Source organism: Dermacentor andersoni, chromosome 4, assembly GCF_023375885.2.
Source record: "Dermacentor andersoni chromosome 4, qqDerAnde1_hic_scaffold, whole genome shotgun sequence".
Classification (NCBI taxonomy): Eukaryota; Metazoa; Arthropoda; class Arachnida; order Ixodida; family Ixodidae; genus Dermacentor; species Dermacentor andersoni.
Genome location: NC_092817.1, coordinates 37,524,209 through 37,551,395, shown reverse-complemented (window position 1 = coordinate 37,551,395; position 27,187 = coordinate 37,524,209). Strand labels below are relative to the sequence as shown.

At 44.3% G+C, this 27,187-nt stretch overlaps 1 protein-coding gene across 7 annotated transcripts in view; it reads right to left on the bottom strand.

The window, feature by feature from the left end:
- LOC126536643 (uncharacterized) overlaps window positions 1-20,353 on the bottom strand; it is a 64,867-nt gene extending 44,514 nt beyond the window's left edge. For 2 of the 7 annotated variants that reach the window (XM_055073619.2, XM_055073622.2), the window contains exons 1-5: window positions 18,028-18,353; window positions 9,876-10,084; window positions 8,046-8,211; window positions 3,437-3,595; window positions 106-700 (exon numbers count right to left, since the gene is read on the bottom strand). In XM_055073619.2, coding sequence (XP_054929594.1) covers window positions 106-700; window positions 3,437-3,595; window positions 8,046-8,211; window positions 9,876-10,027 — 1,072 coding nt within the window. In that variant the 5' untranslated portion in view covers window positions 10,028-10,084; window positions 18,028-18,353. Of the gene's footprint in view, window positions 1-105; window positions 701-3,436; window positions 3,596-8,045; window positions 8,212-9,875; window positions 10,085-17,350; window positions 17,371-18,027; window positions 18,354-20,273 lie in introns of those variants that run through there. The other 5 variants (XM_055073624.2, XM_055073623.2, XM_055073620.1 and 2 more) reach the window with 4 other exon arrangements.
- Between the last annotated feature and the right edge of the window lie 6,834 nt (window positions 20,354-27,187).

Here is a 27,187-nt window from a genome sequence, read left to right as displayed (position 1 = left end):
CCGGATATTTAGACTACAACCAAGAGTCTCCAACTCAACTGCAGATAAAAGTACACGGGAAGAATGCTGAACACAGAATGCCTTATGCAACACAGAGGCACTGACCTTGCAACTTCTCCTGCTTAACTTCAACCATCATGCTCCTTGCTTCAGGCTTTGGTATCGCCTGGTTTGATGCTGAACGCTGGCCTTCACTCGCCGCTGCAGCAGCTGCGGCTGCTGCTGCCGCTGCCCTCCGTGTCATTAATGCAGGTGGCTCTGGCTTCTCTTCATCCTGATGGCGCCATGCCTGTTCATTCATCTGGTCCATGACCCAGCGTGTCGTGTGGTCCGCTGCCTGGTCTGAACCGAATGCCTTACGGCGCCACCCCTTGATCTTGGTGATGTCTGTCGTCTTGCGCGGAAGCACAACCACAGGCTGCCGCTCCTCTGTCCAGTCTGACTCACGCCACTCCTCGTCGGCTGCCCCAGACCGCGCCACCGAGGAAGGTGCCGATCCGTCCGGGGAGCGCGGCTCGTGATACTGCTCTTCGAGTAGTTGGTCCATGGAACGAGCAAACTCGTTGAGGTCCTCCACACTAGAGAAACTAAAGAAGTCCACACCATCAATACTGTCCACCTCCACACTTCCCTGGAATCGGCTCAGGAGAAGCTGCGTCGTCTGCTTAGACACCACCTCCTCAGCCTCCTCTGCAGGCACCTGAAAATCGAGTGTAATTCAGGCACAGAGCACCCACTCAAATGTTCCACTGCAATGCTTTGCTGCATGTGCCCAAGCTGCCCAATGCAAGAACCTACATTCTGTTAAGCACCAACCACCTGAATGCACAACCAGTATGCTGAACATGACCTCCTACCTAGAAAGTCAGCAGGACGACTGTCTGAATAGGCTTAAAAAAATGCACTCAGCTCTTTATAACTGGCACAAAAGTTAAAGTAGTAAATTGAGCCCAGTGCACTCATTACATTTAAACACAGATTTATATGTTAAGAGGAAGCTTTAGCTCGCGGCTATTTAAATAAATGTGAATGGAGAAATCATTTTTCTTGGAAATTACAGCACCAAATTTGATGAGGTTTGCTACATTTAAAAGAAATTCTCATGATGTCCTTTCTGTATTCCTTTTTAAATTTTTTGAAGCATGGGTAGCATTGTCCTTGTGTTCTTGCTTATGAACTTGGATTGTGAAATAGCAGTTTTTGTGTCGTGACCAGTGAACTACTCATGGGAACTCATTATTGAGTGCTTCTGCATAGCTACGGCTTTGTTATCCCAAGAGTGTTGACTGCTTTAATGCATACCAGAGCAGAGCAGTAGTTTCCATCTCTTTACATACATTTAATACAAAAAGAAAGCTTAAATCTAGTGACGGCAAGAAGCAGACTTTTTTTATCTAGGCCGTCAATTTTTAAAATAAACATTATTGAAAGTAGCAAAATTTCAAAAAAGAAAAGAAATCATCTGTTTCGTATTACAACTCTAAGCCAGCGATAAAATGCAGTATCACAATTCTGCAAGTTGCCTGCCTGCATGTGTTACAATGTGCTTTGTGTTGACGAGAGCTCCACGGTCAGTGTTGGTCTCGATCTTTCTTTTCGCAAGCACCATGGTTTGCCCTTGTTACATTGTAGGCTGCAAATGTAGCGACTGGTAATATGTCATGCAGAGTGACATCGTGTCCCTCTGCAAGACAGCAGATGAGCAGAGTGGCTGCAGCGCATCGAACTATGGGTATCCGATCGGTACCAGGATTTGCAAGTTTGCGCCCGTCACTTTATGCTGGAGGATTGCTACTACAATAATGTTTCACATGTCCGGTATTCGGGTAAATGCAAGTGCTTTCATCCTTTCACGGATGAGCGGAAGCACAAACGTGAAACGTGAACCGTCTGCATGGTGCAGCGACCTAACGGCACAGAGCTCAACCAAACACAGCACTAATATAGCAGTAACAAAATTTATTCCCCTTTGCTGTTGGCATTAATTTATGGCAGGAGCGTAATTGTGAACACATTGTTTTCTAAATGTTTAAAATGTTTTACACTTGGTTAGAGCAATATTAGCTCCTTGCTTGGCTGGTTAAGCTCTGCACCACTAGGTGGCTGGATCATGCAGACCGATAAGGCCGCTCACGTACGTCTATGCTAAAGCTCCTTCATCACAGCAATAGTAGTATGGAGGGACTTTAGTTTATGACTCCACCTATCCATCGAAATTCCCAGCTCGCCTGTGGTTACCGGAATATCGGACATGCTTGATGCTGCAACAGAATGCTCGCAACACACGCTGCTTCGCGCGTTGGCTCCAAGACAACCGGAAGTAAATGACACGACGTCCTACTATGACGCAGAGCTAACTAAGGCAGAGCTTAACCCCGATCACTTGGCGAATGAATTGTGGTACGAATGTGGTACACAAATTGTGGTACGAATGACTTACTTTAGCTGTACCCTACGCATCTGCAAAATTTGTCTGAACTGTTTCAAGAACCCTTTAATAAAACAACTTGGTAGTGCTGTTTTTTGCATGTTTCGATTCCCTTGTGTGTCCTCTCTTTGCATGGAAAAAACATTCAGCAGACCATGCCGACTCTTTCAATGACAAGTTGTTCTGAGCTACAAATATTGCACCACAGCAGAATGAATTCGTTACACAGTTGAAGATAGTCAGCACATGTGTCCCGTTGGTCTCTGTTGTAGCACTGTTCTTGCTGTTCACCCCGAAATTTTCATGGTGACAGAAAAGAACTTGCTCAGATTTCTATGTGCCTCATGTAACAACACAATCTAGCTTTTATCTAAATTTGCTGAAATTATCTATATTAAATTAGCAAAATATAAGACATTGGGACCAAAAATGAATCGGGTAGCCCAGAGATATGCTCCTCATAGTGTCAGCCGTGATGTTAAAGCAGGCCCGTGCTGGGAACAAAAGAAGAGACAACTTGGGACTATGTGTGAAAAAGTTCTTAGGCTACAGACTTTTCTTGTAAAAACAGTAACTGAAAAGGATTGCTTTAGGAAAGCAAAGTCACTACTGAAAATTTCACTCCAGAATATAGGTTTAACACGGTCATTCATGGCAACAAGGGTCCTGCACAACTGTTTAAAGACAGCTTCAAAAGATGCTGCCTCCAGCATTGTCACTCGAGGAATTGTCCTACGTTGACGTCATGAGCAGCAGTCGCAGGGTGACAAGTAGAAATCATCCATCTGAAGGCACAGGTTTGAAGTGTGCCCACCGACCTTAATTAGCCGGCTGAAAAACTACCCAACTCTCAATCATGCCATTTGGTACACGTGACTAAAGTGTACAGTGAGAATTAACGAAACAAACTGCATACAGATCCGCACACTTCTAAAAATATAAATGCCAGAGCTGCCCTCTTAACACAAGCTAACTGGCCAAACAATGTGGTCCTCTGCCATCACTTGCCTTGCTTATTGCTGGCACAAGCATGGGCATCTCGGGCGAGCGGGGCCCCCAGCGCTTGGCAGCACTACGCACAGACCGGCGCTCGGGCGAGGGCTCCAGGCACGGCATCTGCCAGTCGTCCTCTCGGCCAGCACCACCTGCCATCAGGGCACCGCTCTCCTGGGTGCCCGACACGCACAAACACGCACACGGTGGAGGAACCCCCATGCCAACAGGCACCCACCCGCCCACTGCCGTCCACCACTGTGCCTCCTGGATCTGACGTCCACTTCCCTCCACGGAGCTTCCGACAGATACCTATACTCCGTCTCACAAGTCGTTTGCTGCACTACTGAAGCTACGAGATGTACACAGTTAATATCCTTGTGCAGCGGAATATAGTTCCAGGCATAACTGTCTGATTATTGGCAGGATTAGAGGGCTTTATGTTTGCTTGGTACATGATACGTTACAGCGATACATGACATATAGGACCTTTGCACATGCACATTTTATAGCATGAATTACTGTGGTGCTTAACATTGGTAACTGTAATAGCCATCCTAACCATGATTACAAGACAGTGGCCCATACAGTACAGAAAGCCCACTTCGAAACAAGTTCGCTCTTGTTACTAGCTCTCCATCCACCCTGACTGCAAGAAATAAGAAGTAAAATTCGGCATCGCTTAATCTCATCTCACGCTGAGGACAAAGCATTAGGTATGTTTTGTCGCAATTATTGAGAGCGACTGTTTGTTTTGACGCTGATAAGACTGCAGAGGCATCAACGAGCCATAAATGTGGTTTGATTTCCAGTTAGCAGATGGTGCCACAACATTAGCACTGGTGATGTGTTGACAATTCAGAGCACAATAAAGGCCTAATTGTTCAGTGCACCGTTAATATACTACTCTGCTCTAGTACGGTATGTGATGAAGGTGATGAGAAAATGCCAATAGACGCCGAGCAGACGATGCAGTACAGGTGAACCTTTATAAAGGCATTTGCCCTTACTGTTGGCTAAGAAGGCGGGAAGGAACTGCTGAGAAAGCATACAGATGAAGCAAAGCCCTACTGTCACATTCATGAAAACGCAGCTTATCGGTACAATGCCAAAACATCTGTTGCATCAATCCACCAATCGTGGAGCGTGAATCAAAAGGATAGCAAGCAGACGCTGAGCCGACGACGCGACGTGAATGAGCACATCTTGACCCTTTGAGCGTCAATGACGTAAATATACGGCACCGCGAAAAAGTCCAAAAATGGTCGATGCCGTATATTTACGGCGCCGCCTGTATGTTTAAAAAGCGCGCCAATTTCATAACTTTTTCTTCTCTGTCATGGGCTGCCACTATGTGGGAATACAGGGAATTCTTTTGCGCACCTCCCTCTCTCGGTTCTAGTTGCATGGTTTGTTTTAGAGCTAGTTAGCTCCCGTTCGTCTATATACTACCGCTGGCCTATTGGCGTGTGCGCGGATGAGCGGCGGTTCGGGTTTTGTTCCACGGGCGATTTCGGCTTCTTTCGGTTGCAAAACTGATGGCTATCTCATTACTAATCGCGCAAAGGGCGACCGCCTGTCTCTCGCTCGTTTAGTGCTCACCGGGGTGCGCATAGGAAGGATGCCGCCATGCATGCGTTTCCGTTTCTTTTTTTGACACTCGCAATAACTAATTGACTCTGGTTGGCGATAAGATGAAGATTAGCGGAAATTTGTCGCACGTGTTGCTTTTTTTGACGGGCACACAACCCCACAGTTTTCTTGAGTGAGCACACCTACGCAGCTTGATTTTGCTATGGACGTAGATATTATTATACGACTAGCAACATTTGAGACTTGCGAAATATTCTCATGTGCGCATATTCTAAGCCTTGAGCTATAACAATGCATCAAATTTTTTATTCTTATAAGCTTATTTCCTTTTTTTATTGTTGTTATTCATGAATAAAGAGTACATATATACCAACGCAAAATATCTTTTTCTCACTTTACGGTCACCCTAGAAAAATTGTGGTAATTTTTTTTCGAAATAAGTCCCTAAGAACAATTGGAATCTGCAATAAAAAAAATTGACCCTGGGCGCTCGCATATGGCGAAAAAAATTGACCCTCAAAGGGTTAAGGGGCATTAGATATTCCTATTGGCTAAGCAATCCTACAGCTTCCACAGCGCTGTAAATGACTTGTGAGATGGAGTATAGAGAGAAACCTGGCACTGCCGTCTGTACGAGTTCCTTAGAGAGTGCTGTGATCATGGGAATGCCCGCAAGGGGAAGGTTTGGTTTGTACCGAACGTGCTTGGCCTACAATACAGTCACAGTTGTGCAAATACAGCTTTCTTTCAATTAAATACTCATAATGAGTCTTGGCTCTCCTGTAATACATGTTGTGATAGCTTTTACCCACATGCAATACAACATAAAAACAAAGAACATGGAAACATATGATTGAAACTAGCGCAGTACGATCGAAGACCTTACTGCATTTTATCCAACTTTAGCAACCCACCTGCGGTACCGTTCAAGTTTAATATAGCTACACACCCTAACAAGAATGCTAATGTTTTAATAAATAATAACAGAGAAAAATCAGAGTCTTTCATGCAGATGTATCAGTGCCTAAACCACTGTGACAGACAGACCCTTTGTCACTAATCCTGAACGGTGAGCTAATTGTTTGCTAGGTTTGTCATACATGTTCCAGTGCAAAATCAAATGGGACATATGACCAACAAGTGTCTGTGTATTCTGTTTGCGTCCTGTTTGATTTTGCATTTGTAACATGTATCATGGACCACTTGTCACCAGTTACATCTTCAGGGTGTCCTGACAAGATGTCAATCCAAAACCTTCCCTAGCCAACATTCTCATGCATTAGACAGCACCGCAGCACCACTTTTCTCTCAAGGTGATTGCAGGAAGCCCCACATCTCCCTCCCACCCTCCAACACGCAGACGGTGCAGGCAACAAATGCAGCCCTGCATGCAACACTATATTGGGAAAGACAACCCTTGCTACCGTCTCACAGACAGCAGAGACTTCGTGGCATGCATGCAGACACAGGCAGGGTTCCCCCAACAACCACGCGAACACCGCCTGATTTACTGTACAGCCCCTCTCACAGCTTTCAGTAGCCTCAAGTCATTTATGATTGCATGCAGCACAACCCCATGCCCCTGCAGGGTGTGCATTTATTCATTTCTCTGAAAATTTTAAAAAGGCACTGCAGGCATTGTTTAAACAGGCAATGCAGCACTGGCCGGCCGGCTCCCCGCAATTTTGCCAGCCGTTAATCTTGGTGTTGTGCGGGTGCATGTATGCTCTTGTACAGGGAACATGGCATTTGTCAGCAACCAGCGTCTGAAAAACGGCAGACAGGAAGACGCCATGCCGCCATGCTTGGCTGTAAGATTACTGCGTAAACCCATTTATCTATAGCTATTTAAAATAATTTTCATATTTTCATCATTTTTGCAATAGCTTACTAGTTAGACAGCAGTATATGTGAAGTTTCGCCCTTTCACAACATACTATGACCCTAATTTTGGATAGAATGAACTTAGGATATAATGGACTTTTATTGCTGGATTAATACGGTATGTTGTAATGAGCATCAACTGTAATCCTACGTTGTGTCAATGACCTTAGAGGTTGAAAAATGTGCCTACAGAGAGAAGAGGGAAGAGGTAGCACTGGCAAGTTCTGCTATACAAAGATCTAATAAAAATGACCAAGCTGCATCTTTTTTTATGTTGAATGCAAATTAAGTTTTATTATCAATCACTGACATCTTGCGAGCTTGTATCATTCACTATGGTAGCACAAGTACTGTACTACGTTTATGCCATTCCTTAACCTAAAATAGTGCTGCTCTTAGTATCAGTTACTCCCTCATCCACTTGTACCAAGTCACTTTCTTGTTCACAACTTCAGTAACATTTCTCAGGCTAAAGCTATGACAATTACAAACAAAATCGGTTGAGAAGCTTGTGAAGTGCAAATATGAATTTGAAAGTAGCAGCTGCAAAATGCTCAGTTTTAAAAGTTAATCAACTGACAAGCTTAAAATCTCTCTGCGTGTTTCTAACACAGAGTCCCTTTTTCCATCACGGCCCTATAATTCAAACAAAGGAAGACTGGTATGCTCTGAACATTGCTTTTTTACAGACTTGCTGCCAGAGTGAAAAGTGAGTGTGCACTCAAGGTTAAATAAACTCAAAAATTTATCTAACTTTACGCAAATGCTGCTAACAGATGATAAAAGGAATAAATTCAACTATGCAAACGCTGCTGACCGATCATAAAGGGACTAGATTGAACAGGATATGCCATGCCTTCCACACATTTTTTTTTTCTGGGTCTCTGCTTCAGAGGTACACAAGGCTGATCTGTGCAGTAATTCTCCCTTGAGACACCACAAATATGCATGGACTTGGGGCTGCATGCTGAGAGGCTGATGTAAGCGTGAGATGGCCATTTTTTTCTATGCTTCAGTTGGCAATGAGATGTCACCCACAATACCAACAAAAGCACATAACACAGTGCCATATACAATTTGCCTACATGTGAAGTGCTGGGTAGCCCCGCAAGTGCAGCTAGCCAAGGAAACCTGAGGCTTCACTCACCTTAGCCTGCGAGCCAGGGTTTGAATGCCGTGTCACCAGGCCAGTCATTCCTTCCTGCAAACTATTGGTACAATCGCTCACACCAGTGGGTGGTACAATGTGGTCAACCACTGGCGCCTGCAGGCCCTGGGCGGCAAATGGTTCACTCGGAATGGCAGGCACTTTCCTGCACGAAAACATTGTGTGAAACCCAGCATATGCACATAGATCACTGGCCCCATGGGCTGTGCATGATGCCCAAGAGCAGCATGTTATGGTCATATTCACAAACGTGCCTCGACTTGAAGATCCTCCCTAACTCCACCGACGAGCGAACAGCAACATTCGTTGACTGAAGTGGCCATTGGGCTTCAATAACGCACCCCAGCAATTCCTAAGCTACTGTTTCATAACCAGGTGTTTCCAGCAGCTACTAAAAGTCACTGAATTGGATGATAATTCCTCCACAAACTCAGTGTGAGCTGATGAGCTATTAGAGCTAGCTAGCGCATAAATTTACACAAGGACTGAAGGACAAAAAAGTAGACATGAAGCGCTAATTGTGCTTTATGCTCCAGCATGCTTCGCCTGTTTATTGTCTTGATCTCAAGCAAAAAGCATACCGGTAGGAAGAATAATTAAACTAGTTTGCATTGTTCATTACCAGGAAATACAGCACTGGGACGATGACAACTTCAAGAAAAATGAATAAAAACATTGTACGTGAGCACTTAATTATGTCTATCTCCTTGCAAATTCCTAACCTGCTTTTTCCTCTATTGTGCAGTGTTCATAGGTTTCCCCGAATTAATATTAATGCCTTGCGTTTCATCATCCCAGTGCTTCTATTCCCCAGTTATAAGCATTCAGTTGTTCATTCTTCACGCGTAACGCCCATTTTTGGATTCATGTGTTCAGCTGCTGCCTAGATCCCCCAGAGCTACCGACTCCTTACTGCAGATATCACTGAGAGAAGCATTACTTAAAAAGCCCCTCACTATGTCCCACACAAACATTATAGACAGGAAGTTGCAAAGTGTCATCCGAGCAGCATTTTACCACCATAATTTTTTCAATTAGTTCGTTATTAGAGGAGAGGGAAAAAATTGAAATGGGGGAATGCCATACTGCCAGGAGGTAAGTTTCACTGCCAACAGAGGCACTCTTCCTTTGCCTCGACCAGCATCCACAGGCAACATTTCTCTTCTGCCTTCTCCCATACTGAATCCAGGCAACTGCAGTACACTTATTTCCCCAGACCCGCCACCTTCTTGTTTATTATTTTCTTCCTTCCTTACTGTGCAGCACACTTCTAGTGATGGTTTTGGCAGACTCCAATAGTCAGACTAGAAGAGGAGATGTGCACTGCTGGGTATTCCTCCTCTAGCCAGGCCATAGTTCCGCATTCGATCATTTACCGAAGTCATATGCCACAATTGGGGACGTTACAGACAGAGCGTTTTACGTAGAGGCATATATCTAAGTGGCCTTGTTTCTCCCACAGGAAGCAGGACTCTCGAGAGAGGAAGGGCATGCGGACTTGCATTTGAAATATCAGCTGTCCTCGCACCGTGCAGTGCCTTGATACATAAACGAAATAATTATTAGCGCGTGATGTATGCACCACTGTAGTCCGTTTGCAACTTGCAGACCTCATGAGGGGCCCCTTTATCAAAGTGATTACTAAATTTGGCGGGCAATAGTCCCTCTCAATCGGCAGAAGACATGCTTTAGGTTGAAACGCCTTCACGAGACAGGCCACGAAAATCTGTTCTCGTGAATCAGTTCATACAACACAACTAGGTGAGTTGCTTTGCCATCAATGCTTCAAAGGTTATACTGCCGGCTCACCTGAGACTCTGGTGCGGTGAGACGGCCACCGAGGTACATGCGACCCCAAGTGGGGCCAGGGGGCTGGCCGCTATGCGTTTGTGCTGCAGCTGGCTTGGGGGGCATGAGAAGAAACGGCCATCAAGGGGGGAGCACACCAGTGCTGACCACATCGCCCAGCCCAACCTGGGCTCTGCCTCCCTTTTCTGCACTCACTGTTCACACATACACTGCAGAAAGGAAAAAAAAAATTATGGGGTTTAGTGTCCCAAAGCAACTCACGAGGTACAAGAAATGCCATAGTAGAGGGCTCTGGATTATATTTTGATTACCTGGTATTCTTTAACATGTCCTTAAATTTAAGTATATGAGTGCTTCAGCGTTCTGCCATCATCAAAATGTGGCTGCCACAGTCATGAACCAAACACATGGCCTCAGGTTAATAATAATAATAATAATAATAATAATAATAATAATAATAATAATGCTTATTGCATGACATACTGGTTAAATGGCACAGGGGACAAGCAGTAAAAGTGGTCAGAAATGACAGCTTGACAGGGACACAATCCCCCATACATTGACAGCTGTGCACCAGGTACAGAACAATGTATTTGTATTATTAAAAATTAAATTCTGGGGTTTTACGTGCCAAAATCACAATTTGATTATGAGGCACGGTGTAGCGAGGAACTGCGGATTTATTTAAACCACCTGGGGTTCTTCAACCTGCACCCAGTGCACAGCACACAGGCACTTTTGCATTTTGCCCCCTTCGAAATGCAGCCACCACTACCAGGATTCGATCCCATGATCTTGTGCTACGCAGCACAACGCCATAGGTGTTTAGCCACCGCAGCGGGTCTCTTTGTATTATAAAAAGGGAAAGGTACAATGAGGGAAAAAAGAAAGTTAGAAAGACTAAAAAGCGCTGCAGCTTGCAACACAAAGCAACATGTAACAAAGAACAGTGAGCACTTTCTTCTTATGACACACAAAGTACATCAATGTGTGCTGCATCAGTTCATTATACAATCAAAGAAACTAAACGAAATTTGAACAAGAAAGTTACAAAACCATACTGTAACTGGGAATAATATTACGATAATGGGGGAAAACATTAGGAACAATTATATTACATTGCGAAACAAGTATGACGTTTCGTGTATGCCATGTTTTCTATTTATATATTTTTATCATTTAAACTATTTAATAGTCTAGGTAGTCTATTCTGCAGTGTTTTTACTTTCCATGATTGTTTGCTACATGTCTGATAACTTGTAACATTTCTTCGTAGATAGAGACTGTTTGCACGTTCGTAGTTTCCGTTTTAAATGTTTTACAAACAATATAGTCAAACAAATGTGTCACAAATACATTATATTTGATTAATAGGCTGTCGGTATGATAATACACAGACACATTTTCAACAGACCTAAGAAATCTTTTTTTCTAATTTATGACTTTTGTGGAAATTTTCATGCGCCGTGATTGCTAACGCTAGAATAAAACAAGGTGTTGTAGATTAGTATCATAACGTTAGATGGTAGTATGTGGAGATTACAGTAAATAAAACCAAGAATTTGTGCCAACCTGGTCAGCATTAGATCGACATGGACATCCCACGACATGTATTCTTGAAGTGCAACACCTAACCATATTAAAGTAGGGCACAATTTCAACATACATTGATCTTAATAAAATAGATTTATTAGTGGATATACCCTTCATTTTGGATCGAAATACTGCTGCTTTGCTTTTACTAATATTAATCTGAAGGCTACTGCATCGTGTCCATTAGGTAATTTTATTAAAAGTAAGTTCAATACAATTATATGAATTCAGGGCTCAGCTGCACAATGCCATAGCCACTCAGCCATCGCGACAGGTGGCTTCGATTAATTTATTGTTAATGTGAATAGGATTCCTTGCCTACTTCAGCCATATTGAGCCTGTCTATTTATCTATCTATCTGGCTTCCTATGCCATCCCAGTGCCCCAAGTTGTCTACCTGTTTGGGCCGCTCCAGAGGTTGCGTTCTCGACCACGACAGCATCCTGGTCGAGATGCTGTCGTGGTCATTCCAATGTCATCCTTCTAGCCTCATGATTTTACTCTCGTCATGCCGCCGCCGTCGTCGTCACATTATCTACCCCAACCCAGTCGTCCAAGTTGTCTAATAGCTCAGGCCAGTAGGTATGGGCTTTTGGCATCATCATCATTCTAGCTTCGTCATCCGACACTCATTGTGGCGTCGTTAAGCCATCGTGGTCGTTCAATAATCGTCATTCCAGCTTGGTAGTTGAGGTCGTGATGCTATCGTGGTCACTGAATTGTTGTCATTACAGCTTTGTCATCCGACGCTTGTCATCACGCTGTCACTTTACCATTGTCATCACTTGAGTAACATCACGCCGTCGTCGTCACGCAATTATCATCATCATACACTCGTCATCCCATTGTCGTCATGATGCATTCGTCAGTATAGTCATCCCATTGTCATCGTGCTGTCATCGTCACACCATCGTCATTTCTTGTTCATCATTCTACTGTAATCATGCTGTCGTCATTAAATCGTGATAAGGCTGTCATCATGCCATCGTCATCTTTGTATCATCGTCACACACACGCTATCATGCATTCATTGCCATACTGTCGTCTTCATGCCATCATGGTTGTGCGATCGGCATCATTTTTGCTTCTTCATTTATTTATCACCACACCATCGTCGTCATGTCGTCATTATTCCGTAGTCATAATTTAAGAATCATCATGACATTGTTGTTATGCTTTCGTCATTACCCACCTTTGTTGTTTCATCAATATCATTGCTCCTCCCTCATTCCATCGTCACTGCATCAGCATCATACAGATGTCGCCATGCCTCCATGCTCATGGCTGACCTTGGCAAGCGAGTGCCATAGCAAAGTGGGATGATATCGGAGTATGAGGCATACAGCCGAATCAACAAGTCTCAGAATGTGTTAAATAAACAGTACTTCAGGAATATGATCTGTCACTACATTGCTCAATTGCTATTCGCCTTATCGTCGACAGTCATTATGAGACGAGTTCTGCCGTAATTTTTATTACTACCATTCAGTTTGAAAATGTATATACAAATAGAGAAGGGAAGAAAAGTAGCAAGCTGGCAACTGCCATCAGAAGGAGCACAGCACTTGTGCGCTCTACTGGAAGGAGGGGATGGAAACAGAGATGGCCTAAAGGAAGAAGGAAGAAATACAAGCACTAAAGATGCAGCAAGGCATTTGCTCAGAAAATTTTTTGCCAACCTTTATCTGTGCTGAAGCAGAAGAAACAGATAACATGGGCACAACACTCAAGATGCTACTTCAGACAAATTTTCGCAACAAAGAGTGGAGCCTACTATATGCTGTAAAGCACTGAACTTTCATGGGAATCTGGCCTACGGTTTTTGCAAATCCAGTGCAGTTCATGAACAATTGGTCCCATGCACTTGAGCCACAATGCATATTTGACCTGGTACACATTTTGCATGTAAAATTTCATGCCAATCAATTATTCTAAAACTTCATTTTGGCAAAATACTGAGCTTGTGAGTAAAAAAAGAATGTTCACTACCTGATTTGAGCACTAACCAGTTTTCATGCCTTACGGAGAACTTGTGTCCAGAAAATGTTCCTTTAGATACAACGTAGAAGCCGTTAACATACAGCTTGGCTCTTTCACTAATTATCTTTGTTTTATGAGCCTAACTGGTAATCTGCCACGGCTCCTTGCAAATGAAGTGACAATGCAAAAACTAAATGCATGCAATTTTAACAACTGGTACCAGATCGTATCCTTAGCCACTCCTCACTGATTGGGCCACACTGTCAAAGTTGCTAATATACATTTGTGTTTTCAAAGTCTATGAAGGTACCAATACAAGTAGAACACTGCAATCTTACTGCAGCTGCACAAACGACACAATGGAATGTTGTCACTGACACACGAAAAATGGCATGGAACCAGACACAGCCTTAGAAGTTATCTTGCGACTCGCCATAACCTCACTCAATGCCATAACTACCATACCTTGATGCCTACAACTGTCCATATGCCATGCATTTCTCAGGCAAATAAAAACATGGTAAAAAATCACAGGTAAACATTTGGCAGATATCTGCCTGGTTGGAAATAACTGAATTAAAGAGAAAGAAAACTCCAACCAAAAGTTATTTTAAAATCCGACATTTCAGAGCCAGACCAGCTCCTTCAGGGGTGAAATGGCATGAGGCGTAGCAGTGTTTATATGCGGTTTTGGCACTTTGACAGGTGTGCAGACAAGCACGCCTATCATTTAATTTAAAATTCGTACATCACACTGAGGTCGCAAACATTCACGCTGCCCCAGCATTTTAGTGGGAACAAGGGAAATATAAATTTCATAATTCCACAGCATTTCTTTGCTCATGCATTCAGCTTTAGGAATTTATCCAAAAATGATAAGGAGATCGATGACAAGTTTTTTTTAAAAGAGTGAAACAATTTAAAGCATCATAAATTTTTCCTGCCTTACGGCTTGCAGCTTAACCAAGTGGGGTACTACTCTGCAAAATGAGACATAAGTAAGTTGTCAAAAAAAAAAAGCTTATCGTTACTTAACTTATTGTTTCTTACCTATCCTTCAGGTTAATGCTGTTAAATTAGCTTAAGTCAAATCAAATGCAATAACCATTCCTTGAAAATGCAAAAAGTTTATTTTCACTGGGACCTAGATTGAATAGTTGTCCTTTACAGTTGCTTTGGTTATTTAATTAGTCCTGTACAATGAATACATATATTCTATTTATGTAGTATGAGTCACAAACATGTAGAATTTTTCTGCACCAGCACATCAAAATGTCATATCCCCAATGGGACTTTTCAAAACTGTCTTCTGTGACACGATTTACTACTACTTCTATAAAACTGGTTCTTGGCATACACGCACACGCACAAGCACACGCACACACACACACACACACACACACACACACACACACACACATGTATATATAAAACAGCATGCTTTGCATGTGGTTATGGTACCTTCACAACTATTTTCAACTCGAAAGAAGAGTGATTTTTTTTCCCTCACAGTAGGTGATAAGCCTTGGAGGCCACCACAAACTGTCACAATGGACAGAGAAAACCTCATTACTAAAAAAAGAAAGAAACCACATCCATTTATCACCCTTTGGTAAACAGTGTAAAAACTAGTGTATGATGCATATGAAACTTACAAAACGTTGACGTGGAATGAGCACTGCCAACATTACTACCATACATGTAAAAAGTGAGTGTTAAAGTTTTACTATTCTGCTTTACAATGCAGCTATATTATTGCTCTGTGCTGTGGCTGTTGCTGCTACCATAATGTGACTAATGGAGGTAATCAGAAAGATTTCTTTCAGATCTTTCAGAATGTCAGAGCATACAAAAATATGTTGTAGCAAGGTATTCAGCAACCAATCATTTCTATATGACTGAAACCACTGAAATAAATATTATGCTCCTACAGCAACGACAGAGCAATTAGTAACCTGGCAAAAAGCTGAATACTTAGCAAAAATACTGGGTGACTTGTGATGTCTAAAAGATCAGTCATGTTTCACTGTTATCTGCACAATGAGCAAAACGAGTACAAGGTAAAAGCAGGAGCAAACGTTTCGACAAGTGGACTTGTCTTGAAAAAGACAACCACATTTCATGCCACTTCAAGCTCCAACAGGTGGTACTATGAACGAAAACAAGCTTCAACTAATTGTGCTGCTTCACAAAACTGCCTCAAGAAGTGTTCTTCCCACTTACATGATTACAGCAACTAGGTAAGCTACACAAATTATCTTTAAACAATATTGACAGAATATAGCGACACAAATTACATCATTTAATGCATTCGTTAGGATAATTCTTGATTAATTAAAACTGTTGTTGCTACTGAAATGCAACTGCAGTCGCTCTTACAGGGCTTCAAGCATGGAGGGACTCGTTGAACAACATTTATTGGTTCACGGTGTTTAATGCCTCAAAGCAAGGCAGGAATTGTTAGATGGTGCCAGGGTGGAGGGCTTCAGATTAATGTGACCACCTGGTGTTCTTTAGCATGCACTCAGAGCACACTAAACAAAGGCTTCTGAGAAAGTGCAAACTATATGCGCAATCACTACAGTTATGCCTAGTGTAATTAACACTTGGGACCTTGTTATGCTCATTTTGCCACAATGTTATTAAAACAGGATATGAATACAATGGACAATTAGCAATAAACATTCTGACAAAGGATACATGTATTCCCCTACTCCTGTAGTAAAACACTAACACATCAAGTTACGACACATTAAATACACCAGCTTAAATTACAGAATGACATAGCTGAATTATATGCAAGTGAGAGTACACCCAACATTAAAGGAAAGCAAAACACAACGTAAGACTCTAATGGCAGCCAATTTTGGCATGTTAAAGTCAGGCTCAAAGCCCCAAGATGGTCATAATTTATATTAGACCCATCAGCATCAGACCTTTGATGATCAAATAGTAATAATTCGCTTTCCACAAAGCTCCAGTCATCAATGTACACAATTTCAAACACGAACATAAATATTAAGCTTTCAAATAAACAATACTTGCAGTAGTTTTGTAGAAAGCGAAGAATTGTGGAACAAATTTTACAGTGTCAGTACTTCGTGAATGCATCATGTTCCATGTCCTACACCACTCACAATATCTTACATCTGCTTGCACGCACACTCCAGAACAAAAAAAAAATATGTGATAACAATTTCACATACATGAACTTTTCACAAGTTGCACAACACATTCAATGGAGTGCAACAATAACACCAAAATAGACAACCTGCCACAAAGCACATCAGCTTGTTACAAAACACTGATGGTTGGCATCAAAAAGTAGATGGCAACAAACTATGCCTCCCATACGCATTTACACCCAGCGTCACGCAGTAGGAGGTACGACAACTACATTTGAATTTGCATGTTACGTTAAAAACACAGCATCAAAACATTGATGGCAACAAACCGTGCCTACGATAATTTATGCATTTATATATACTCAGCGTCACGCAGTTGGTGGTACGACACTTTGGTAAAATCCGCCATCTTCAAAGAAGACGTGCGTTGACCGGGGCCCAAGACGTGCGCCACAACGGGCGCACGCGCGCAGTCATCGCGACTGCAACATGACATCGCAATAATGAAGAAGCTAATGCGCAGCAACAAGAACTTAGGAATGGCAATGCCTTTTAAACATATCTTCCACGGAGCGCGGCTACAAACGGTGCCGCGCACTTCGCAGGCACGCGCGACGCACGTCCTGGATGGAGGTCGCAGCGCACGCTGCGTGTATTCGGCGACGTCGCTGAGCTTATATGCCCAAAATGGTACTTAACGTGCACTTAATGATTAATCCGCTTGTGTACTATCGTCACGTACGTCGCCTAACGCGATTAGTAAAACATTAACCTTACCATTGCCACGTGCAGTCATCGCCATGTCTTGTTAACCCTGACCGCTCAATCCACTCCGCAACTGCTCTCGCGTCGTGTGGAATCACCTCGAAACACAAAATGCTGCAAAGTGTTTCTTGACGGTCGTTGGTATACTATGTCCAGACGTCCTAAACAATTCGGGAGAGAGGCATTTTTCTCTGGTCTGTGGCGTGCGCTACGCGTCCACGGCCATATGACGCATCTTATCAGGTGATCCTTTGTGCGCAGAACTGAAGTCGCGGCTCACACCAGCTAAGTCTATACACATGGCGTGCAAGAAAGTTTGTGCTTCTGGCCCACAGAACAGTTCACGTCCGGTTGGTCAAGTATCGAATGTAACTTCAGCAACGGCAATTGCAATCGGAAAACATTCAATAATGATCATGTACCTTGTGGAAACATCTGCGAAACATAAGATCCACCAAACATTCAGAGTTCTCTGCAATAACCAATAGAAACACTCGCTGGGCCACAGCGAAAAAGTTGACGGCAGGTGAGGATGTGTTCGACAAACAGCAAGGACATCATCGCCCGCACCGCAATAGTGTTCAGCGAGTAGCGGAGCTAAAAAAACCAAACGCTGCCGCTACGATCACACACGGGCATATAATCAAGTTACTCAGCTCACAAAAATACGAACTTTGGACTGCACGTACCGGTACAAACGGTCCGGTGAGCTGCGACTTCCCAAAGTAGGCGCCGCGCGCGAACACAACACAGTCGACGGCGGCGACACTTCATTAGGCCTAGGCGCGAGATCGGCGGCCGGCCGCTCCCGCGGCGTCTCCTGTCGCGACCCGGTCCCGTTCCCGCATCATGTTCGGCGTGATACCGATTTCGTTACTTTAACAACGCATCCACGTAGCGATGGAAGCACAGACGTCGTCCGCACACGATTTCACAGGCCCGCACACCACTCCACGATTCGTGGTGCACGGCGTGTCAGCTCGCGCACAGCACACACGCGCTTGGAGCATCGGCGACCCCCCACCCCCCGGTAGCCGCGCATGGCTTGCCAGGCTTGTGGAGGTCTATGCGTTCGCGCCAGCTCTTTGTGAGCCCGTGAACAACTCCAAAGCCTGTATTTCGTGTGTTGCTAAAATAAATTCGTTCCTGTAAGGTTTTATTCTTTCTTTCTTTCGGCGATTTCTCTTTGAAGATTAAATCTCTGTTGCGCGTGCTCCCGTTCTTCGGACCTGGTGGTTAGAATTGAGCAAATGTGTTTAATGCACGAATGCATTTCCTTTGGCTTATTTCTTTAGAAGGCCCCTGGCGCACTGAATTCAGAAGGTTCCTAGCATCGCCCAGTGCATTATCCCGACAACCTCAGAAACAAGTAAGGCGGCAGAACTACCTGCAGATAGCAATGCGCGCTGCGCACATGTGGCTCTCAATTCCTACTGCGTGCTGCTGGTCAATTTGGCAGTCCATATCTAATATGATTGGGTATGTTCTACGTGTACTTGCTATGTTATGGGTCACAGTAGATACCCAAAAAAAAAAATGCTCTTGCGGCTACATACACAAATAAAATTAGCGACCATGCCGCATCGCGACCCGCGAATATCATACACTGTAAAGCAATAAAATTTACTCTCATCGACTCAGTAAGGTGTCTTTATATCGCGGGACCGTGGCTCACTGTAACCCATTGATCAGCGAAAAAAACATGAACCGTGTACGCACGTTCAAAATGGGCTCCGATACCACACACATGGTGGCACATAAAGCGCGCGGCACACGTGCCTCGATCTCACCGTTCTTCAAACGGTGTAGCAGAACGCAACGACTTACTACAGTGTTAGAAAGATTTACAGCAACCACATTGTTGCGTGGCGTCTGATACGACGCTGTCGTGCTGCATAAGTAACGGCAAACTTATTGAGACCTAGGACCACCCAGTGTGTGTGTGCGTGTGTTAATTCACAGATTACGATACCATTCGCCAAGATATGCTCTTATAGATTAACGACTTTAATCACCGCCGCGAATTAACTCGCCGTGCACGAGCTAGGTCATGAAAGAGAGTATATATATATATATATATATATATATATATATATATATATATATATATATATATATATATATATATATCCTCGGAACGCTGCGTCAGACGCTTCATCAACCGTGCACAGAAACTTACATGCGGCGTTGTGTCCCACATTGACACAGCCTGTCGGGGTAAACTATTAAAATCCCTTGCCATCAACCACGATAGTTGTGCGCGAACACACGTGTATCAATACAGATGCACTCGGTAGCTATGGCAAGCTAGGGTGTCCTGGAGATCAAGTTCTAAGGCATACGCGTTCAAGATATATGAAACGCATGGACACTGTGGACGCACCATGCCCATTGAAGGTCCTCTTCTGGAAGGTAGACATCTGCGGTCAAAATTATGCGGGTGCGTGCACACTCACACACACGCCCATGCGAAAGAAAAACGCATGTGTGACCTAAACGAACGAGACATCGCCAGAAGACAAGTCAACCTTGTGCAATTAATGCCTTGCAATGTACGTGGATACATATGTAATTAGGCTTAACAATGCACATCCAGCTAGCTGAGACTTGCTCTATATCGCCAACCTACGCAACAGCCGACTATATCTCGACCGTATTTCATCTCTGTCCGACGTTAAAATGGCATATATAGTCCTTATAAAAAGAAAGCAAAAGTCGCGTGGCGCGCGATGTCTATGTCTCTTACGTCATAAGCCACACATCTTGTCCTGGTCGACATGGGCACGTCTCGTTATGGTACAACGGACCTGGCAGGCATCGAATGTTTCACACGACACAAAACACTTTCCGTCAGCGCGTCTTCGCGATTTGGCTCGCTACAGATTACAAAATACATAAACCAGGTGGCAAAGCGCTTCATAAGCTTGTTTCTTACCAAAATACCACATGTCTTCACGATTCTTTCACAGGCCCACGCGATTGCGTCTTCTTGTGAACAAGACACTCGTATCTGAGCTCAACAAAAAACAACCAATGACAGCACAGGCACCTCCCCTGCCGCCATGTTTCTGTAGCTCCAACGTAAGTTGACCGCGCCCTCTGACAACATTCGGTTCCACCGACCCGTTCTGTCGATGCCCACATGGTTAAGCCTACATCGCACATTGGATTGTACAAAATAACCAACAAATGTGCCTTATTACAGGCAATAATTACAAAAGAAACGAAGGAAAATAGCCTTCGTTTGATGCTCAACGTATCGATGGATCTCAGGCGCAATAATTACGCGTGTTTACCGAGCGCGCCTTTAAAATCTAGGACGTGTGCCGCGTCGGCGACGCAGCATGGTGCATGAAAACTGCAGTTGCCGTGTGCACACAATGCACACGTTGATGCGCACCGCGCTTCGCATCCACTAGTAAACGCATTGCTATCCGACAGCACGTTATTCCAGGGATAAATGTAAGATTGCGAACGCTCATTGATACGAAAAGCTCGAAAAGACAGAGCTGTGAATACTCTAAGAACTCGACTTTTTCAGCTACTTAGATCTACATGTAATTACGTATACACACGATAACACGCAAAATGCAGCAGACAAATCATTGTACGAGGAATTAGTTCACATCTTTTGTGGAAGCTTAGGTAGCATCTAACATGTGCGCATGACGTGCCAGAGAACAACACATATGTGAAGTTGTACGTATGATGATATGCTAGCTAATGCTTCGCGTTGAAAAAGGCTGGTGTTCTGTTAGACATTGCAGTGTTTGAAACTTTGTTTGTTTATGTGTTTGTGTGTTTTATAATGTCCCGGAAGTAAATATTTAAAACACGGGGTGCGCATAGGACATGCCGCGATCGATACGTGGGAGAATTAACCTTTAGAGATTGCTCAGAACGCGTACGTATGTCGCGCACTCTTTTAGAAATCTCTGGAGAGAAATACATGTCGCCGTTACTCTCAACACATCACGCACGACCTGCGAAAGCTTATCCAAGTCAAATTTATACGGATACAAATGTGATCGTTGGTCCTGAAGTTGCAATTATGAATCGGTCTGAACAGTTTATTTGTTGCGTGAAGAAAAATAAATAGATTAACAAAAAGGCAGTCAGAGCAGCATATTGTAATTACGTAACGACGTTACAACGTGAAATGCCGCCTTGGCAAGACACTGGTAAAATGAGCTAGAATTACACGGTACAGCACTTTCATGACCAAAGTACGTTATTGCTACCAATTAGCTTGCGATATCATCTTTTTTTCACCAGCCCGTTCAATGCGTGTAGTCTTTAGAAAAAAAGAAAACGTGGTGACTCATACAGCTTATTACAATCCATGTGGGACATGACCAGAACCGAAGAACGAAATGAGCACTAGCTGTTTCCCTTTGCAACTCAGCCAACAAGAGCTAGGTCTAGTATAGTGTGCTTTTAGTACGTGTAGTGCCATCATTCCTCCACGAGTACAATGGACTGCATGTTGCCTTCATTTGCGCTGTAGTTCAAAGACATGAACCACTCCGTTCAATAGTCAACTATAGGTTGCACTCGGGTTGCATTAACTTACTGGACATTTACATTGGCGCTAATAACTGCGCGCTGCGCTACAACTGGATAGTCGCCCTACGTACAGTGACCCGTGGCAGTGCTAGGGCACTCCAGCGAATAAAGTATTGAATACTCCAGCATACTCAAGTAGTGTCGTGCCCTGGCTGCATTGTGGGCCTCTTCCGGCTCTCAATACATGGACTCATATGCACGCAGTGGGGCGACACATATTTAAGGTTCCTCTAGGTGACGGTTCTTTTGTTCTGGATTGTTCGGCTTTGCGCCGTACACGATTGTCTACACTTGACTAAATTTCGGACGAACCATAGCGTTGTCGAATACACCCGCTATTTTGTGAGGCACTCAGCTATAGGGTGGCTCGTTCGGTCGCACGCTTTTACGACTACGACTTTCAGATGTAACCATAACAAAAGTATATTTCCCGTAGTGGGGAACGTTACAAGGTTTCTATGCGCAATGCGGCACCTGTTCGAAAACAGAAAAAAAAAAATGACTGTAAGCTCCGCGAGACAAAAAAAGTAAACACACGTTAATTACATAATTAAATTAAACATTGCATGTTTCGTGTACCTTCTTTACCATCTAATATTAATCCAGCTACAGCTCCAATTCGCGTCCGATGATCATCGCTTTTAAAATACTGGGAATACATTACACATGTATGTATTCAGCAGGAGTGGGATGGTGGGGCGGAATATGACGATCGGCGGTGTCAATGCGAAGAGGTGTATATGTTGTGTGTGGCAAGAATCGAGTACGTGTATAGATAGAGCAATAATAATAATAATAATAATAAAATGTCGTGGCGCAGGGGCGCTGAACTGGCTATAGTCGGATACAATTCAAGTCTGCAGTGAAGTCCCGCCCACGCCCTCATAGCCGCCAGCCACTGTTCCTCTGCGAGGCTGCAAATAGTTCGTATCTCAATCTTTCCCTGTTAACTAAATAAGGCGGTAACCACAAAAATAAAATTACAAGCGCGTAATTTTGTACGTTTTCATTCCTTTTTTTTATAGTGGAACGGGGGGTGAAAGCCCAAGTCTTTATTGAACTGACATAAAACGCTTTCGCTTCAGTTGGCAGAGAAGTTTCACGGGTAAAACGGGGTCAACAGTGAAATGAACTGTACCGCGGACTTTTGAAGAGTGAAATGCTCAGACTCCATACAATTTGTCCATGTCTCTTGCACACTTTATTGCTTATTCCGCCGATGAAAAGGCTCTTCAAGAACAGCAGACGCTCCGAAGGTATCGACTACGACGCCATTTTGAAATGGTCGCTTCTGCGATTGACTGGCGGAATCAACTCACGAGCCGTTCACGAGACGTTCATTTGAGGGATCGCCAGCCGTTTGTGCGCAGGCGCGAGTAAGAGCAGGCGTGAGAGAGAAAATCTACGGGCTTTTGCTCCTTGAATATACGACTTTGCCTAGGCACTACAGAGGAGGTTTCAGACATACTCCGTCATTATACATGCATTCGTCGCACCCATGCCGCACCACCGCCGTCCTTCTCGCGGGAGGAAGCAGTGGCATTACGCCAGTTACAAACCGCAACTTTTCCAAATCTTGTCTCTCTCAATAAATTCTGCCCACACTGTTATGCAGATCGTTGCCCTGGCTGTGGCAGCTCGCCCACAATCTTCCACGTCACGATTGAGTGCACTGCAAACCTCTTTCCTCCCTTGCCAACTCTCCTTTACCCCCTACGCAACAAAGAGCTGTGGGACGATGCCCTCCGCGACGGACCTCCCGAGGTCCTCAGAGCTGTGATACAACGGGCTCGAAACATCGCTGGAATCATCTTAGGGACCCTGGACTGAGGGTTCCTCCCACACTGCTCTCGCCATTCAAATATTATTAATAAAGATGTTTTACTCTCTTAGCGCGTGTGGTAAGCGTTGGTCCCCTAGACACGCCGGCATTGCGAAGTGCGGCCGAGTTTGTTTTACGCTTCGTCGTCGCTGGCTGCCCGCGCGGCGAGGCAGTGGGCACGGACGCCCCATTGGTGACCGCTGTGTCTGAAGGGGCTCGCGGGTCGTTTTTTTCGTCGCGACGATAGATTTTTACAAGCACTGCTCTAGGAGGGCACATGTAACCGACAAACGGAGGCCTCAGGAGGGCACCTGAGGTGATAGTAAAGCAGGAGGCGCAGGATCTCCAGGGCAGCCAAGTGGTAGCGGGGGGGATCAAAGCTGGAAGCAGGGCCGCCCGGCGCGGGTTGGGGCGGCGGAGGCCGAAGCGTGCCAGGGGGTGTTCGAATAAAAAAAAAGTGGCTGTCCGCGAAAGCGGACATGCCATCTTATACACCCCAGGCACACGCAGGCCTCGGCGAGCGCCAACACACGGACAAGTCCGGGTTCTAGCTTTGGTGTCCCCGTTGCCCCTTTGGTGGCCTGAAGGCGCCGCCAATAATGCGAAATAATGACACGTTGTTACAATTAGTAAAAAACACGATTGAATAAATATAATTACGTCCAGCCGCCAACTTGTGACGCTAAGTTCAGCACTACCGCGCCCCGCGACTTTTGCAACACCAGTCAGAACTTTGCCTCTGAAGGTACGTCGGGCAGACATGAAGGTACGTCGCACATGCGGCGCTGGTGCTGAGTCAGTCATCGTCACCGGCGGCCACTTGCCACTTGCGCTTTCAGCCATTTGGCGACCGACACCGCGGTCGCCAAATCGGGCGTCAGTGCCCGCTGCTTCACCTATTTTACCGCGCCGGCAACCAGCGTCCGAGCGTAAACAAACTCGACCCCACTCCACAATGCCGGCACACCTACGGACAAACGCCTACAACACGAACCCGACAAGCCCCCGATTTTCCCTCTCCCGCCCGCTCTTACTCGCGCCTGCGCACAAATGGCTGGTGATCCCTCAAATGAACGGCTCGTAGTCAACTCCGCGCTGTCCGTGTGTCTTAGTTGCCAATTGATATTTTTTTAAGTGTATCCTACTATAGTTCCAAGTAAATATAGAAATAACCATATAGCTCGGAGCACAACAATGGCAGCCTGTTAACGGACACAGAAATCGGTGAAAGGAAAAAAATGAAGTAACAAAGCTGCAAAAGCTGCTTCCCTGTCGCTATTACATGTAAGTACTAGTGTAAGTAAGTATTAGTTATAAGTAAAATTACATTGTTATTATTAGCAAGCTAATAAAGAGCATTTTAAAAGCAAATACTTCTTTTTCCCTCGCTGATTATTTTTCAATTGGCGCATAATACTCGTATAACTATGTCTGACAGGCATGTCCGTCGCGCGGGTATATAGAGATACATTTCTAAAGCATTCTTTTGAACTTATCGTATGCTTCCTATTGCATTCATGGTTACGTTTTTCACAATAAACAAGGAAAAAAACAAGAGGAGAAAGAAAAAAGAACAGAAGAAAGAAAGAAAGAAAGAACGCCCGACAGCGCTTAGGGGTCCCAGATGTGAAGTGGTAAAACGGACAATGGTGTTTTCGCTCCACTGCACACTTCCGCTGTTCCATCGCGCTTTCAGTGCGTCTTTCTTTTTTTCTTCTTGAAAACACACGCAGAAGCTACGTGGCGCCGCCACGAGGTGTACAACGAAAGTCACGAGGTGTACTGAGGAGGTTTTCCCAAAGGCTCACGGGAAAAAAAATCGTCTGCTCTCGCCGTTACCGGCTCGAGGAGTTCTGCACTCGATTCCCCTTTAGATGAATGGACAAATGTGAATAATAGGAATCACTTCACATAACGCACCCAGAGTTCATGCGTAATTGTTTTACTTCGTTGACAGATCCTCACCTCACAGGTTACTTCGACGTTTCAGGTGATCGCATCCCCGTCGCGGCGGCCGCATTTCGATGGGGGTGAAATGCAAGAACACCCGTGGTACCGTGCGTTGGGTGCACGTTAAAGAACCCCAGGTGACCAAAATTAAACCGGAGTCCCTCACTAAGGCGTGCCTCATGATCATATCGCGGTTTCGGCACATAAAACCCCAGAATTTACTTTTTTTTTTTTCGCCATTTCAGGATCCTGAAAGTCGTCATACCAACATGTGCGTACCTTGATCGCTCTTTCTTCAGGTATTGGATGGTCGCCGTCACTACATTAACGACATCGATCCTGGCTGATGAAAAGGCCCGAACAAAGCGGAATCGCAAATGTACTTTTCAAGATGCAACAACGAAACCGATTTTAGATCTAGATTTCTGCTTGTAGCGTTCGTTTACGGTTTTGTTTTTGTTCTCTGGCAATCACTTCGAATGAAAAGTGCGGAAAGATACGCCCCAAAAGTTCTATCGCTCGATCCGCTTTAAACGATATACTATAGCGTTTGGTTTGGTGCGGCAAATGTGTTAGCCTGCTAACCTTGCAGCTTAATTAGCACGCTAACCTGGAAGGTAATATATGTGAACAAATAGAGAGCCATAAACGGTGGTTCACGTGCGGTATATATGACGCGCAATAAAAAAAAATAGAAGTAAAGCGGAGCTTTGTTTTATGAACATGCGAGGCCTAGAACGACACACGTTCGCTGGTGACAAAGACAGGCGCATTATAGTGACGTGGCACCATTCGACGCACCCAAAGGCAAAATCTGCAAAGATGCAAAAGAGCCCATTTTCCTCATAGCTTCTGTGGGCCAATATGAACAGCTACAGATTATTAGCGGAGTCGATAAAACTCCTACGCAATGCAGCCGATTATACGTTTCCTTGTGAAAATGCAGTCGCGCAGTACTTACCTGGTCATGCAGTATCGATCGAAGCGCCGTTGCAGTGAACAGCCCTTGTCTCGGAGTTCTTTCACACTTGGTGTGAAGTTATCTCCGTCAGTGGTCAAGACGTGTTAAAATACCGCATTCTCTAAAAATTTACGAGTTGGAGCGAAGAGGCTGACGTATACACGCGCATCGACAATTATACGTCATCGATATACACCGCGGGAAAGAACATCTTTCCTCTTCTTTTTCTTTAGTAATTGAAAATATGCAGAAGAAACTTACATTCGGGTCAATTATAGTGTCAAGCTGTGCAACGCCAAGTATTCTCTCAGCGTTCTAGTAATGATCAATCCACGCCAAACGCACCAGCTGGAAATTCAAAGCTCTCCGATTTATTAAAAAAAATTGTGGACAGTTGATATCTTTCAACGAAATGCATACTCAAAATATTTCGCGCTAATTGGATGAAATTTATGCACAATATACAGTTTGTCCTATATCTTTTTCGAATAGGATTTTAGAGCCTGAATACCTTATCTGGTTATTTTTCTCTCTGCCCTCTGAAAGTAGG